At 52.8% G+C, this 17,404-nt stretch overlaps 1 protein-coding gene and 1 non-coding gene across 2 annotated transcripts in view; both read left to right on the top strand.

Moving 5' to 3' along the window:
* The first annotated feature begins 352 nt into the window (after positions 1-352).
* The window catches only part of LOC132578308 (NAC-alpha domain-containing protein 1-like), a 73,496-nt gene continuing 56,444 nt past the window's right edge, over positions 353-17,404 (top strand). The window contains exon 1 of the mRNA XM_060248247.1: positions 353-398. Coding sequence (XP_060104230.1) covers positions 353-398 — 46 coding nt within the window. The remainder of the gene's footprint in view (positions 399-17,404) is intronic.
* On the top strand, positions 13,552-13,624 carry TRNAA-GGC (transfer RNA alanine (anticodon GGC)). The gene has a single exon. It is a non-coding gene; the product is annotated as a tRNA-Ala (tRNA).

The following is a 17,404-nucleotide window of genomic DNA, read 5'->3' as shown; positions in this document are numbered from 1 at the left end:
TTGCGCGCGTGCCGATCCCCGGGCCTTGCAGCAAGCAGCGGCGCCCCGCGGTGCATCCATCCTCCCCCCGCCCCGCGGGCTGCTGCTGCAGCGGCTGCAAGGGCTGCAATTGCAGCTGCAGCGGCTGCAAGTGCCCTCCCCTCGGCGCTGCAGTGCCTGGCACCCCCCTCCCCGGCCGGCTCCTCTCCTGCCTGCCGAGCGGCTGCTGACATCATCGGGGATGCGAGCGCGGTGCAGCCCGCCGCCGCCGCCTCCCGCTCCAGCCGCCCGGGCCCCGCCGCTCCCCGGGCCCGCCCCTGTCTCCGCAGCAGCAGCCTGAAGCCGGCCCGCCTGCAGGCACACCCCCGCCGCCATGCCCGGAGAGGCAGCCCGGGAGGCCAAGGCACCGCAGACGGCAGGTGAGCAGCCGCAGCAGCAGCGGGGGGTGGGATGCACGGGGGGGGGCGTCCCGGGAGGAGGAGGCCGCCCCCCAAGGAGGGCTTCCAGGGGCCCCCCAGGAGGGAGGGAAGGATTGCAAGCCCCCCCCCCCCCCACCTTTGCATGGGTCGGAGAGGGCAGGGGGAGGCCGAGGGGCCCGCCCAAGGTCAGCCTCCAGGCGGCACCCGGGGATCTCCCGCCGCCCCCCCCCCCGGTATTGAAGCTCCTCTTTCCTCCCCCCACCGCAAGAAAGGGATGCTTCGGGTGGAGGATCCGACGCTGAGGTGCCTGCTTTCCCCAGCCCCAAAGCTCCAGGGATGTCCCGGCCTGGAGTTGGCAACCTTGCGCCCTCACCTCCCGCTGGCTCCGAGGGATCCGGCAAGCTGAAGCCCAGCGGCCTGCCCTGTCGTGGGGGGCAGAGAGATGGGTGGGCAACCCCCCCCCCATGTTGGGATTCACCTAGGAAGGGTAGCCTTCTCCCTCCCTCCCGCTCGGGAGCTTTCCTCAGCCCCCTGGCTGATTCGGAGGGGGGAGGTCCTTCTGGTGCCCCACGCTGCAGGCCACTGCTCCTGGCCCTGGAGGTTTTGCGGGGAGTGGACATATATGGACATATGAAGCTGCCTTATACTGAATCAGACCCTTGGTCCATCAAAGTCAGTATTGTCTTCTCAGACTGGCAGTGGCTCTCCAGGGTCTCAAGCTGAGGTTTTTCACGCCTTTTTGCCTGGACCGTTTTTTGGAGATGCCAGGGATTGAACCTGGGACCTTCTGCTTCCCAAGCAGATGCTCTACCATTGAGCCACCGTCCCTCCCATGCTCTACCAGATGCTCTACCATTGAGCCACCGTGGGTTGGATGGGCCTGCTCCGGGCCTCCTAATGCCCATTGTTCCAAACCAGAAAAGGGGCCTTTGTATCCAGAAGCGCAAACACCCGGCCCCGGATTGAGAGTGAGTTAGAGGGGATGGGATTTCTCGTGTAGGGTGGCAAAATGCTCCCCCAGCGCTTGTCAAATTGGGGATTGGAAAATTACACCGGGAGCGCTTGTAAAAAAAACCCTGGCTTGGCTTTTTTTGCTGTTTCATCGTAAGGGATTCCCAAATTGGGTTTTTCAGCATTCCTGAAGATCGGTTGCCCCCTGGGCCAACCCTAGATTGTTTGGCACCCGAGGCAAAGCTAACTTCTGGTGCTCCCCCCACCCCTGCACTGATAACATCACTGCGTCACATGGGGGTTTTTTTTGCCCAATATGGCACCCCAAGAAGGCCAGCGCTCTAGGCAATCCCCTAGTTTCCCTGGCTGATTTGGAGCGGGGGGGGGGGTCCTTCTGGTGCCCCACACAGCAGGCCACTGCTCCTGGCCCTGGAGGTTTTGTGGAGGGGGGGGTGGATGGGCTGGGGGCGCAGCCGCTGGGCCTCCTAATGCCCATTGTTCCAAACCAGAAAAGGGGCCTTTGTATCCAGAAGCGCAAACACCCGGCCCTCACTGAGAGTGAGTTAGAGGAGAAGGGATTTCTAGTGGTGGGACCAGGCGGAAATGCTCCCCGATTACTTTGTCAAATTGGGGATTGGGAAATTGCTCGGGGAGCGCTTATAAAAAAACCCTGGTTTGTCTTTTTTTTTTTTTGCTGTTTCCTCCTGAGGGGATTCCCCAAATGGGCTTCTCAGTTACCCCCCCTCCCCCTTGTTAACACTGTTTCTACCGCATCCCCCACCCCCCAAGAGAATTAGAAGTAGGATCCTCTTTCTCCTTATACGCCCCTTGCCTTTGCCTCCAGCCGCTCCTGTTATTAACATGGGAGCATATTAAGAAAGGAGCAGAGATGAAGTTTCCCGTGGAGGGGGCAGGGCATTGGCAAACCTGCCTGGGAGTCATGCCACACCCTGGCACCCGTGTGCCAAATGTTTGAACAAGCATTCGAGGGCCAAAGTGGGGGTCTGGCTCTCAGGACCCTGTACGTTCAGGACTCGCTCCCAAGGGTGTCCCATTTTGCAGCTGGGGTGGCCACTGAACAAAGGGCACCCCCCAGAGAGGAAGGAGAAGCTGGCAGCCAGGCACTAGCCTTCTTTACTCAGAAGTAAACCACATTTTTTTTCAGCGGGACTTGCTCTCCGACTCACAGCAGTCTTGTGGCTGAATCCTCTTTCAGAATTCAGTCAGAATTACCCTTCGCCGCTCTGGAAAGTCTGGAAAGCCTGAATCGCTTGGTGCAGATTTTGGTGTGCTTAAGGCTTTTCAGGCTTCTATCCCATCGAGGTGGGGAAAGGGGAAGCGGGCAGGGACGCAGCTCTGGGGTAGAACGCTGGTTAAAAGTGCCCCTGGGTTCGGTCCATCGGGGTCGCTAGTTAAAACTTCTCAAGCCCTTCTCTGCTCAAGTCCCTGGAGAGCCACAGCCAACCAACGAAGGCAGGAGCGTACAAGGGACCGCCGGAGGTCTAACTCTGTGCAAGGCAGACGCTGATTTCTTGTGCAGACATCATACAAGTCAGCGTTTTCCGCTGTCACGCACAGCCGCATGGGGAAAGCTCACTCGGAGTAGGGCTGGGTGAAAAGTCATTCCAAGGGTACACAGGGAAATGAACAGGGGACGCTAGGCTGAGAGAAACAGGCTCCGTGGCACCCGCTAAGTTTTGTGGGACTGTGGCTCAGTGGCAGAGCCTCTGCTTGGCGTGTAGAAGGTCCCAAGGCGTTCAATCCGCGGCAGCACCTCCGGTGCAGGAGGGGATGAGAAAGACCCTACAGAGCCTCTGCTAGGCTTAGTAGGCATTGTATAAATCGATGGTGCAGCCACGTTTGGAATACTGTGTAAAATTCTGGTCACCGCACCTCCAAAAAGATATTATAGCCTTGGAAAAAGTGCAGCAAAGGGCAACTAGAATGATTAAAGGGCTGGAGCACTTTCCCTATGAAGAAAGGTTAAAACGCTTGGGGCTCTTTAGCTCGGAGAAACGTCGACTGCGGGGTGACATGACAAGATTATGCATGGGATGGAGAGGGTAGAGGAAGAAGTCCTTTTCTCCCTTTCTCACAATACAAGAACTCGTGGGCATTCAATGAAATTGCTGAGCAGTCGGGTTAAAACGGATAAAAGGAAGTTCTTCCTCACCCAAAGGGTGATTAACATGTGGAATTCACTGCCACAAGAGGTGGTGGCGGCTACAAGCATGTGTTGGACTAGATGGGCCACTGGCCTGATCCAACATGGCTTCTCTTATGTTCTTATTGCTGACCATGGTGGACTAGGGAATCTGATTCAGCTGAAAGCAGATTCATACGTCCTCTGAGGAAAGGTTGAAGGAGCTGGGGATGTTTAGCCTGGAGAGGAGGCGGCTGAGAGGTGATATGATCACCATCTTCAAGTACTTGAAGGGCTGTCCTAGAGAGGATGGGGTGGAATTGTTTTCTGTGGCCCCAGAAGGCAGGATCAGAACCAACGGGTTGAAATTAAATCAAAAGAGTTTCCGGCTCAACATTAGGAAGAACTTCCTGACCGTTAGAGCGATTCCTCGGTGGAACAGGCTTCCTCGGAAGGCGGTGGGCTCTCCTTCCTTGGAGGTTTTCAAACAGTGGTTAGATGGCCATCTGACAGCAATGAAGATCCTGTGAATTTAGGGGGAGGTATTCCTGAATTGTGCAGGGGGCTGGACTAGATGACCCTGGAGGTCCCTTCCAACTCTATGATTCTATGACATGCAGAGGATTGGATGGGAGCCCTGAAAGAGCCCAGCTGCTGGGTGCTGGCAACAGTGGTTCAGGCAGGGTTGTGCCCCTTGGCTTCGCTCTTCCTGAATGCTGGTGGTAGCTTATCAACCTATGAAGCTGCCTTCTACTGAGTCAAACCCCCCTCGGTCCATCAAAGTCAGTCTTGTCTACTCAGACTGGCAGTAGTTCTCCACAGTCTCAAGCTGAGGTTTTTCACACCTATTTGCCTGGACCCTTTTTAGTTGGGAGATGCCGGGGATTGAACCTGGGACCTTCTTGCTCTACCACTGAGCCACCGTCCCTCCCCTCCCCTTTTCTCCTTTTGAAGCGAAAAGCCAGTCTGCCGCAGAATGTGCAAGATGATCAGAGTGGCTGAGGAGCAGACAGGTGGGTGGGAATTAGTGGTTTGTGATGCTTTGGTCTCTCTGGTTCAGCAACCAGAACAAAGGTGCGGAAAGCTTTTTTGCAGAGCACCTGGAGACAGCATAAGAAAGCACCTTAGGGTAGGAGCCCTGGTTCAGTGGCAAAGTATCTGCTTGGCCTGCAGAAGGGCCCAGGTTCAATCCCCGGCATCTCCAGTTAACAGGACTAGGAAATAGTTGATGTGAAAGACTTCTTCTGCCTGGGATCCTAGAGAGCGAGCCAGTCTGAGTAGACAAGACTGACTTAGATGGACCAAGGGTCTGATTCAGTGGATGGCAGCTTCGTGTGTTCAGGTGTGTTCATCGTTATATAATGGTACCTGGCAAAGAAAGGTGCAGTCCATGGAGGGTCAAGAAGACGGAATGGCCTGGGTTCAAATCCTGACTCACCCATGCATTTGCTGAATTGAGCCTCGAGTACGGATGGAAGGCATGCTGGCCAGTCTTGCAAGCCTGTTGCAAGCACGAGCGAGATGTGGATTGTGCAGCGCTTTGGAGGGATGGAAATCAGTAGCACATCTCTGTGCAGATTGACCTCCCAAGCTCCTTAGTTTCAGAGGCCTCTTGCTCACACTCTGGCAGGGAGGACTGTTCTGCATTTAACAATTACTGAAACCAGAAATTCAAGGACTGTCCAGTCTGGCGTAGTGGTTAAGTGCGCGGACTCTTTATCTGGGAGAACCGGGTTTGATTCCCCACTCCTCCACTTGCACCTGCTGGAATGGCCTTGGGTCAGCCATAGCTCTAATAGAGAGCCAGTTTGGTGTAGTGGTTAAGTGCAAGGACTCTTATCTGGGAGAACCGGGTTTGATCCCCCACTCCTCCACTTGCAGCAGCTGGAATGGCCTTGGGTCAGCCACAGCTCTAATAGAGAGCCAGTTTGGTGTAGTGGTTAAGTGCATGGACTCTTATCTGGGAGAACCGGGTTTGATTCCCCACTCTTCCCCTTGCAGCTGCTGGAATGGCCTTGAGTCAGCCATAGCTCTAATAGAGAGCCAGTTTGGTGTAGTGGTGAAGTGCACGGACTCTTACCTGGGAGAACCGGGTTTGATTCCCCACTCCTCCACTTGCAGCTGCTGGAATGGCCTTGGGTCAGCCATAGCTCTAATAGAGAGCCAGTTGGGTATAGTGGTTAAGTGCATGGACTCTTATCTGGGAGAACCGGGTTTGATTCCCCACTCCTCCACTTGCAGCTGCTGAAATGGCCTTGGGTCAGGCATAGCTCTCGCAGAGCTGTCTTTGAAAGGGCAGTTGCTGTGAGAGCCCTCTCAGCCCCACCCATCTCACAGGGTGTCTGTTGTGGGGGGAGGAGATATAGGAGATTGTCAGCCGCTCTGATTCAGAGAGAAGAGCGGGGTATAAATCTGCATTTCTTCTTTCATTCTCAGGGCTTGGAGATGCAAGGCTTGAGTAGGGCTTTATCATTGAAAATTCCGCTTGCTCCAGAGCAGTTAAGGGCACTGGAGCCTTGCCTCTAAGAAGGTGTTGGCAGCTCCTGCCTCCAGGAATATTCGTGCCTCCTTTCCTGTCCTCACCCGCCACCACTCTTTCGACTTCTTTTTTTGCAGGGCAGGCGTTGCGCCGATCCTTGCTGCTAAACGGACATCACACGTGATGTTAGCAAATAAATTCATGGGGACAAATTCATGGAAGGGAGCTCTGTCAGTTACTGTTAGCTGCAGGAGTTTGATGGGGCTTCCATGCATGAAGGCGGTCTGAGCATGCTCAAGCGCTCCAGCCCGGGATCAGGAGATGTTTGGCTAGTCATTGTTGTTCTGATCCATTAAGGCACTTCCTGTGTTCCTGTTTTTCGTCTCTCTGTGTTCGAAACATCAGATCTTTTTGGTGTACTGTGGGGCAAGGCTCCCTGTCTTCATCTCTTAGTGTGGCACGGTGAAGTCTGAAATGGACGCAGAAAGGACATCTGGAACGAACGCAGGTCTTGAGAAGGTAGAGAAAGAACCACTTTTCTCCCTTTCTCACAATACGGGAACTCGCGGGCAGTCAATGGAATTGCTGAGCAGTCAGGTTAGAACAGATAAAAAGAAGTACTTCTTCACCCAAAGGGTGATTAACACGTGGAATTCACTGTCCCAGGAGGTGGTGGCGGCTACAAGCATACCCAGCTTCAAGAGGGGGTTAGATAAAAATATGGAGCAGAGGTCCATCAGCGGCTATTAGCCACAGCGTATTCTTGGAACTCTCTGTCTGGGGAAAGTGATGCTCTGTGTTCTTGGTGCTTGGAGGAGCGACAGTGGGAGGGCTTCTAGTGTCCTGGCCCCACTGGTGGACCTCCTGATGGCACCTGGGTGTTTTTGGCCACTGTGTGACACAGAGTGTTGGACTGGATGGGCCACTGGCCTGATCCAACATGGCTTCTCTTATGTTTTCATGTCTGATGCAAGTGATGTTCTGTATCCTTGGTGCTTGGGGTGGGGCTTCTAGTGTCCTGGCCCCACTGGTGGACCTCCTGATGACACTTGGGGTTTTTTGGCCACTGTGTGACACAGAGTGTTGGACTGGATGGGCCATTGGCCTGATCCTGTATAGCTTCTTTTATGTTCTTATGTCTGGGGCAGTGATGCTCTGTACTCTTGGTGCTTGGAGGGGGGCACAGTGGGAGGGCTTGTGTCCTGGCCCCACTGATGGACCTCCTGATGGCACCTGGTTTCTTTGGCCCCTGTGTGACACAGAGTGTTGGACTGGATGGGCCACTGCCCTGATCCAACATGGCTTCTCTTATGTGACACAGAGTGTTGGACTAGATGGGCCATTGACCTGATCCAACAGGTCTTCTCTTATGTTCTTATGTGACACAGAATGTTGGACTGGATGGGCCACTGGCCTTATTCAACACGGCTTCTCTTATGTTCTTATGTGACACAGAGTGTTGGACTGGATGGGCCACTGGCCTTATTCAACACGGCTTCTCTTATGTTCTTATGTGACACAGAGTGTTGGACTAGATGGGCCACTGGCCTTATTCAACACGGCTTCTCTTATGTGACACAGAGTGTTGGACTGGAGGGGCCATTGGTCTTATCCAACACGGCTTCTCTTATGTTCTTATGTGACCCAGAGTGCTGGACTGGATAGGCCACTGGCCTGATCCAACAGAGCTTCTCTTATGTCCATATGTCTTGGGGACTGCCACATCCTCGGCCACTCAGCAAGGAAACAGAAATCTACATCTGGATGCCAGGAAGATGGTGGCAGGGTCTACGCATTTGGTCTGGCCTTGGAACCCCTAACCTCAGGTGGAGATGAGGGGACCACGGTGGTGTAGTCGCTCAAGAGTCAGATTAGGATATTGGAGACCCAGGTTCAAATCCCCACTCATGCCACAGAATCTTGCTGGGTGACCTTGGCCCAGTGACCCCAAGCAACTCATGTCTTTCTCCTCGCCTCCATTTTTATCCTCACACCAATGAGACAGCCAGTTTGGTGTAGTGGACTCTTATCTAGGAAAACTGGGTGAGATTCCCCACTCGTCCACAAGCACCTGCTGGTGTGACCTTGGGTCAGTCGTAACTCTCTCAGAGCTGTTCTCTCGAGAGCAGTTTCTGTCAGAGCTCTCTCAGCTCCACCTACCACACAGGGTGTCCGTTGAGGGAAAGGGAAAGGAGATTGTAAGTTGCTCTGTGACTGCTTTGGGTAGTGAAGGGTGGGGCATAAATCCAATCTCTTATTCTTTCATATAACTTTCACAGGAGTTGTCCTTTAAAGAGCAGCTGCTGTAAGAGCTCTCTCCGCCCCACCCACCTCACAGGGTGTCTGTTGTGGGGGGAGAAGATATAGGAGATTGTAAGCAGCTCTGAGTCTCTGATTCAGAGAGAAGGGCGGGGTATAAATCTACAGTCTTCTTCTTCTTCCAGTTTGGTGTAGTGGTGAAGTGTGCAGACTCTTATCTGGGAGAACCGGTTTTGATTCCCCATTCCTTCACTCGCAGCTGCTGGGATGGCCTTGGGTCAGCCATAGCTCTGGCAAGAGGTTGTCTGGCAAGAGGTTGTCCTTGAAAGGGCAGCTGCTGTGAGAGCTCTCTCGGCCCCACCCACCTCACAGGGTGTCTGTTGTGGGGGAAGAAGATATAGGAGATTGTAAGCAGCTTGAGTCTCTGATTCAGAGAGAAGGGCGGGGTATAAATCTGCAGTCTTCTTCTTCTCTGTGCAGTAGCTTGGGCAGTCCAAACTACCTAACAGGGTTGGCGTGAGGATAAAAATGGAGGAGAGAAGATGGATGTAAGTTGCTTTGGTCTCTGTTGGGAAGAAGGACAGGAGATAAATGAAGCAAATAAAATAATGAAGGCTTCAGAGGTTTTGCCTCATTGCCCTCTCAGCCTTTCTGAGACTCGGGGTGGTGTCAGGGAGGAGAAAAGGGTCGGAACCTTTGTTGGATTTTTTAAAAGGTGCTCACCAGGGCCAAGCTGGTGATGACCGTCTCAGGGGACACCCCCCGACACACACATATTGGCTGGGATTGGAGTAGGATGAGGCCGGGTATGAAGAGGGATGGTGAGAAGGCAGATTCTGAGAAACTGGGAAGGAGCCCAAGACGGTAATTGAAAAGAAATGGGAAGAAGATGAGAGGAGCTGGGAGGACATTGATGTACATTCCCCAGTGCAAAGTAAAGAAGAGAAAGGGCTGGATGGGAAAGGGAGAGGCGTGTCCAGATTCCACGCACCAATCTGCTTAGCAGCTCAAGGAAGGAGTAGAGGATCGGATGAGGAGAGACGGCTTTGGGGACACAAATCCTCGGACTCAGCACTTCAGACCGCGGTCATCCTTTAAGTACCTGTGGGGGAGCCGTCCAGCTGGCGAACTGGGCGACACTGAGCAACCAACTCCGGTGGCACAACCCCTTGGCTTCCTGATATTCATTTACCTCATTTGTATCCCCCCCCCCTTTCTCCCCAGCGGAGACTCCAAGTGACTCAAAGTGGCCCCTTTCTCCCTCACAGGGTGTCTGTTGTGGGGGAGGAAGGGAAAGGAGATTGTGAGCCGCTCTGAGACTCTTCGGAGTGCAGGGCGGGATATAAATCCAATATCTTCATCTACCTCACAGGGTTTCTGTTGTGGGGGAGGAAGGGAAAGGAGATTGTGAACTGCTCTGAGATTCAGAGTGGCGGGCGGGATATAAATCCAATATCTTCATCTACCTCACAGGGTGTCTGTTGTGGGGGAGGAAGGGAAAGGAGATTGTGAGCCCCTCTGAGACTCTTCGGAGTGGAGGGCGGGATATAAATCCAATATCTTCATCTACCTCACAGGGTGTCTGTTGTGGAGGGGGGGAAGGTAAAGGAGATTGTGAGCCCCTCTGAGACTCTTTGGAGTGGTGGGCGGGATATAAATCCAATATCTTCATCTACCTCACAGGGTGTCTGTTGTGGGGGAGGAAGGGAAAGGAGATTGCGAGCCATTTTGAGACTCTTCGGAGTGGGGGGCAGGATATAAATCCAATATCTTCATCTACCTCACAGGGTGTCTGTTGTGGGGAAGAAAGGGAAATGAGATTGTGAGCCCCTCTGAGACTCTTTGGAGTGGAGGGCAGGATATAAATCCAATATCTTCATCTACTTCACAGGGTTTTTGTTGTGGGGGAGGAAGGGAAAGGAGATTGTGAGCTGCTCTGAGATTCAGAGTGGCGGGCGGGATATAAATCCAATATCTTCATCTACCTCACAGGGTGTCTGTTGTGGGGGAGGAAGGTAAAGGAGATTGTGAGCCGCTCTGAGACTCTTCGGAGTAGAGGGCGAGATATAAATCCAATATCTTCATCTACCTCACAGGGTGTCTGTTGTGGGGGAGGAAGGGAAAGGAGATTGTGAGCCGCTCTGAGACTCTTCGGAGTGGAGGGCGGGATATAAATCCAATATCTTCATCTACCTCACAGGGTGTCTGTTGTGGGGGAGGAAGGGAAAGGAGATTGTGAGCCCTTCTGAGACTCTTCGGAGTGGGGGGCGGGATATAAATCCAATATCTTCATCTACCTCACAGGGTGTCTGTTGTGGGGAAGGAAGGGAAATGAGATTGTGAGCCCCTCTGAGACTCTTTGGAGTGGAGGGCAGGATATAAATCCAATAACTTCATCTACCTCACAGGGTTTCCGTTGTGGGGGAGGAAGGGAAAGGAGATTGTGAGCTGCTCTGAGATTCAGAGTGGCGGGCGGGATATAAATCCAATATCTTCATCTACCTCACAGGGTGTCTGTTGTGGGGGAGGAAGGGAAAGGAGATTGTGAGCCGCTCTGAGACTCTTTGGAGTGGAGGGCGGGATATAAATCCAATATCTTCATCTACCTCACAGGGGGTCTGTTGTGGGGGAGAAAGGGAAAGGAGATTGTGAGCCGCTCTGAGATTCAGAGTGGCGGGCGGGATATAAATCCAATATTTTCATCTACCTCACAGGGTGTCTGTTGTGGGGGAGGAAGGGAAAGGAGATTGTGAGCCATTTTGAGACTCTTCGGAGTGGGGGGCGGGATATAAATCCAATATCTTCATCTACCTCACAGGGTGTCTGTTGTGGGGAAGGAAGGGAAATGAGATTGTGAGCCCCTCTGAGACTCTTTGGAGTGGAGGGCAGGATATAAATCCAATATCTTCATCTACCTCACAGGGTTTCTGCTGTGGGGAGGAAGGGAAAGGAGATTGTGAGCTGCTCTAAGATTCAGAGTGGCGGGCGGGATATAAATCCAATATCTTCATCTACCTCACAGGGTGTCTGTTGTGGGGGAGGAGGGGAAAGGAGATTGTGAGCCACTCTGAGACTCTTCGGAGTGGAGGGCGGGATATAAATCCAATATCTTCATCTACCTCACAGGGGGTCTGTTGTGGGGGAGGAAGGGAAACGAGATTGTGATCCACTCTGAGACTCTTCGGAGTGGAGGGCGGGATATAAATCCAATATCTTCATCTACCTCACAGGGTGTCTGTTGTTGGGGCGGGGAGAAGGGAAAGGAGATTGTGAGCCACTCTGAGACTCTTCGGAGTGGAGGGCGGGATATAAATCCAATATCTTCATCTACCTCACAGGGTGTCTGTTGTGGGGGAGGAGGGGAAAGGAGATTGTGAGCCACTCTGAGACTCTTCGGAGTGGAGGGCGGGATATAAATCCAATATCTTCATCTACCTCACAGGGTGTCTGTTGTTGGGGCGGGGAGAAGGGAAAGGAGATTGTGAGCCACTCTGAGACTCTTCGGAGTGGAGGGCGGGATATAAATCCAGTATCTTCATCTACCTCACAGGGTGTCTGTTGTTGGGGCGGGGAGAAGGGAAAGGAGATTGTGAGCCACTCTGAGACTCTTCGGAGTGGAGGGCGGGATATAAATCCAATATCTTCATCTACCTCACAGGGTGTCTGTTGTTGGGGCGGGGAGAAGGGAAAGGAGATTTTGAGCCACTCTGAGACTCTTCGGAGTGGAGGGCGGGATATAAATCCAATATCTTCATCTACCTCACAGGGTGTCTGTTGTGGGGGAGGAAGGGAAAGGAGATTGTGAGCCGCTCTGAGACTCTTCGGAGTGGAGGGCGGGATATAAATCCAATATCTTCATCTACCTCACAGGGTGTCTGTTGTGGGGGAGGAAGGGAAAGGAGATTGTGAGCCGCTCTGAGACTCTTCGGAGTGGAGGGCGGGATATAAATCCAATATCTTCATCTACCTCACAGGGTGTCTGTTGTTGGGGCGGGGAGAAGGGAAAGGAGATTGTGAGCCACTCTGAGACTCTTCGGAGTGGAGGGCGGGATATAAATCCAATATCTTCATCTACCTCACAGGGTGTCTGTTGTGGGGGAGGAAGGTAAAGGAGATTGTGAGCCGCTCTGAGACTCTTCGGAGTAGAGGGCGAGATATAAATCCAATATCTTCATCTACCTCACAGGGTGTCTGTTGTGGGGGAGGAAGGGAAAGGAGATTGTGAGCCGCTCTGAGACTCTTCGGAGTGGAGGGCGGGATATAAATCCAATATCTTCATCTACCTCACAGGGTGTCTGTTGTGGGGGAGGAAGGGAAAGGAGATTGTGAGCCGCTCTGAGACTCTTCGGAGTGGAGGGCGGGATATAAATCCAATATCTTCATCTACCTCACAGGGTGTCTGTTGTTGGGGCGGGGAGAAGGGAAAGGAGATTGTGAGCCACTCTGAGACTCTTCGGAGTGGAGGGCGGGATATAAACCCAATATCTTCTTCTCAGCAGCGACAAGACCCCAGTCCCACCACTGCCCCGTTCTGCCGCTTCATTTGCCTTTGGGGGAGAGGAAACCATTGCCTTTGGGCAGGGGTGGCCCAGCTTGTTTAACGTAAGAGCCACGTAGAATAAATGTCAGATGTTTGAGAGCCACAAGACATGAACCTCAGATATCTATGAGCTGCAAAACAGGGAGGTTGGGAGTGAGGGTAGAAAGAAAGCAACTTTAAATACATTCTCCAAGCCGCCAGCTGGCTTAGCTTGGAGAAGTGCTTTAAAGAGAGTCCAGAAAAGGGGTGGCCAAACTTGCTTAACATAAGAGCCACGTAGAAAAAAATGTAAGATGTTTGAGAGCCACAAGACATGAATGTGGAAGGAAGGAAGGAAGGTGAGGAGAGAGGGGTGGAAAGAAAGCAATTTTAAGTGCATTCTCCAAGCCTCTGCCTGGCTTGGCTTGAGGACGTGATTTAAAGAGAGAAATGCCTTCTCCAAGCTGGCTACTGAGGCAGAGGGGGCTTCGAGAGCCACATAATACATGTGAAAGAGCCACGTGTGACTCCCGAGCCACAATTTGGCCACCTCTGTCGTAGGGCCTCCCAGCTGTGTCCAGGTACCCTAGGAAGAGGTGGCTCCCCTAAGTAACCTTTGCCTGACTCCATTACCAAGCCCTAGAATTCTGCAGCCAAGGAACTGGCTGATAAGTTTAGGCCCCCCCAAATACCTATCTACTTGGCAACCCTCTTTCCCCTGGGCTCCCTCGTCCTCCCTGGCCTGCCCGCTTTCTGCTTGCCAGTGGTCCCTGGCCTCTCCTCTCTCTCAGCCTCATGAGGAGGGGCTGTGGCTCAGTGGTTAGAGCATCTGCTTGGCTTGCAGGAGGCCCCGGGTTCAAGCCCCGGCAGCTCTAGTTAAAATGGCCAGATAGGAGGGGCTGGGGGAGGTGTAGGGGTCTCTGCCTGAGACCCTGGAGAGCTGCTGCCAGTCTGAGTAGACGACGCTGAGCTGGATGGACCCACAGCCTGAGCCCGTAGAAGGCAACTTTGTGTGTCTTCTGGTCCTTTTTTGGCTTTTTCCTCCACTCCCCTAACAGGCAAACCTGGTGAGGGGTCTGGAGAGGGTGAAGGGTCTGGAGACCAAGTCCTGTGAAGAAAGATTGAAGGAGCTGGGGATGTTTAGCCTGGAGAGGAAGCAGCTGAGAGAAGATAATATTGGATTTATATCCCACCCTCCACTCCGAAGAGTCTCAGAGTGGCTCACAATCTCCTTTATCTTCCCTCCCTCCATAACAGACACCCTGTAAGGTAGATGAAGATATTGGATTTATATCCTGCCCTCCACTCCGAAGAGTCTCAGAGCGGCTCACAATCTCCTTTACCTTCCTCCCCCACAACAGGCACCCTGTGAGGTAGATGAAGATATTGGATTTATATCCTGCCCTCCACTCCGAAGAGTCTCAGAGCGGCTCACAATCTCCTTTACCTTACTCCCCCACAACAGACACCCTGTGAGGTAGATGAAGATATTGGATTTATATCCCGCCCTCCACTCCGAAGAGTCTCAGAGCCGCTCACAATCTCCTTTACCATACTCCCCCACAAAAGACACCCTGTGAGGTAGGTGAAGATATTGGATTTATATCCCGCCCTCCACTCCGAAGAGTCTCAGAGCCGCTCACAATCTCCTTTACCTTCCTCCCCCACAACAAACACCCTGTGAGGTGGCTGGGGCCGGAGAGGGCTCTCACAGCAGCTTCCCTTTCAAGGACAACCTCTGCCAGAGCTATGCTGACCCAAGGCCATTCCAGCAGGTGTAAGTGGAGGAGGGGGGAATCAAACCCGATTCTCCCAGATAAGAGTCCGCACGTTTAACCACTACACCAAACTGGCTCTCCATCTATGATCACCATCTTCAAGTCCTTGAAGGGCTGTCCTATAGAGGAGGGTGTGGAATTGTTTTCTGCGGCCCTAGATGGTAGGACCAGAACCAATGGTAAGACCTCACCTGGAGTCTTCTTTTCAGTTTTGGGCACCATATTTTAAGAAGGATATAGACAAGCTGGAAGGGGTCCAGAGGAGGGTGACGAAGATGGTGAGGGGTCTGGAGACCAAGTCCTATGAGGAAAGGTTGAATGAGCTGGGGATGTTTAGCCAGGAGAGGAGGCGGCTGAGAGATGATAGGATCAACATCTTCCAGTCATTGAAGGGCTGTCATCCAGATTCCAGAGGATGGTGTGGAATTGTTTTCTTTGGCCCCAGAAGGCAGGACCAGAACCGACGGGTTGAAATTAAATCAAAAGAGTTTCAGGCTCAACATTAGGAAGAACTTCCTGACATTTGGAGCAGTTCCTCAGTGGAACAGGCTTCCTCGGGAGGTGGTGGACTCTCCTTTAGAGGTTTTTAAGCATAGGCTGGATGGCCTTCTGACAGCAATGTGGATCCTGTGAATTTAGGGGAAGGTGTTTGTGAATTTCCTCCATTGTGCAGAGGGTTGGACTACATAGCCCTGGGGGTCCTTTCCAACTCTCTATGAAACCAGGATCTGAGGGACTACTTGCTGGCGAAAGGCTGGTTTCACAAGCTCCATGAAGCCCCCGTTTCTCGTTGTGTCTGATCTGAGCCTTTCTTTTGCTCCTTCCCCTGCTTCTTTCTCAGCTCCCTCCCTATTCTCAGTCCTCAGCCTACATGAGGTTGCAAGCCCAGACGGACAGATTGCTTTCCCTTCCCTCCCGGAAGCTGACTGCTCTGTTCCCTGAGCATTGGCGATGTTCAAGAGGTCATGTGCCATCACGACAGCTCAGCCAATCGGCGCTGGAGGCAGCAGGGCAACCCGGCCCAGACGTCTGGCATGTGTGAAAGAATCGTTGCGCTTCAGGGGAGAGCTTGAAGGATTTTGTCACCCTGAGCGAGGCATGCCCCGCCCCTCCTGGGTCCAGGCTGTTGCCACTGACTGGAGCCTAGCAGGTGGTGTGCCAGATGAGATGGGGTGCTACACCCCTCGCCTGCTGCTTTGGGCTGGGGCTGGGCCAAGCCCCTGTACAGGATCCTTGCCTATCCCCAGGGGTGGAATTCTAGCAGAAGCTCTTTTGCATATTAGGCCACACCCCCTGAGGTAGCCAATCCTCCAAGAGCTTACAAAAAAGAGCCATGTAAGCTCTTCGAGGACTGGCTACATCAGGGGTGTGTGGCCTAATATGCAAAGGAGCTCCGGCTAGAATTACACCCCTGACTATCCATCTCCTTGTTCAGCCACTCCAAGCAGTCGTTTAGGTGGGTTTGTGAGAGAACCCGCCCCCGTGGCCCTTCAGACACCAGAGATGTGGCAGAGCTTCTGCTTAGCTTGCGGAAGGTCCCTGGATCAATCCCTGGTGTCTCCAGCTAAAAGGATCAGATAACAGGTGATGGGAAAGACCTCAGCCTGAGACCGTAGAGAGCTGCTGCCGGTCTGAGCAGACAAGACTGACCTTGATGGACCAGAAGGCAATGCACTTGCAAAAGAACATAAGAACATCAGAGAAGCCCTGTTGGATCAGGCCATTGGCCCATCCAGTGCAACACTCTGTGTCACATAAGAACATAAGAGAAGCCCTGTTGGATCAGGCCAATGGCCCCTCCAGTTCAACACTCTGTGTCACATAAGAACATAAGAGAAGCCATGTTGGATCAGGCCATTGGCCCATCCAGTGCAACACTCTGTGTCACATAAGAACATAAGAGAAGCCATGTTGGATCAGGCCAGTGGCCCCTCCAGTCCAACACTCTGTGTCACATAAGAACAGAAGAGAAGCCATGTTGGATCAGGCCATTGGCCCATCCAGTGCAACACTCTGTGTCACATAAGAACAGAAGAGAAGCCCTGTTGGATCAGGCCAATGCCCCTCCAGTCCAACACTCTGTGTCACATAAGAACATAAGAGAAGCCATGTTGGATCAGACCAGTGGCCCCTCCAGTCCAACACTCTGTGTCACATAAGAACAGAAGAGAAGCCATGTTGGATCAGGCCATTGGCCCATCCAGTGCAACACTCTGTGTCACATAAGAACAGAAGAGAAGCCCTGTTGGATCAGGCCAATGCCCCTCCAGTCCAACACTCTGTGTCACATAAGAACATAAGAGAAGCCATGTTGGATCAGGCCAACAGCCCATCCAGTCCAACACTCTGTGTCACATAAGAACATAAGAGAAGCCATGTTGGATCAGGCCAGTGGCCCCTCCAGTCCAACACTCTGTGTCACATAAGAACATAAGAGAAGCCATGTTGGATCAGGCCAACAGCCCATCCAGTCCAACACTCTGTGTCACATAAAAGAAGCCCTGCTGGATCAGGTCAATGGCCCATCCAGTCCAACACTCTGTGTCACATAAGAACATAAGAGAAGCCATGTTGGATCAGGCCAATGGCCCATCCAGTCCAACACTCTGTGTCACATAAGAACATAAGAGAAGCCCTGTTGGATCAGGTCAATGGCCCATCCAGTCCAACACTCTGTGTCACATAAGAACATAAGAGAAGCCATGTTGGATCAGGCCAACAGCCCATCCAGTCCAGCACTCTGTGTCACATAAGAACATAAGAGAAGCCATGTTGGATCAGGCCAGTGGCCCCTCCAGTCCAACACTCTGTGTCACATAAGAGAAGCCATGTTGGATCAGGTCATCCAGTCCAGCACTCTGTGTCACATAAGAACAT

Source organism: Heteronotia binoei, chromosome 10 (assembly GCF_032191835.1).
Source record: "Heteronotia binoei isolate CCM8104 ecotype False Entrance Well chromosome 10, APGP_CSIRO_Hbin_v1, whole genome shotgun sequence".
NCBI lineage: Eukaryota > Metazoa > Chordata > Lepidosauria > Squamata > Gekkonidae > Heteronotia > Heteronotia binoei.
Note: the sequence above shows the minus strand (reverse complement) of the source record. Positions and strands in the feature narration are given on the sequence as shown.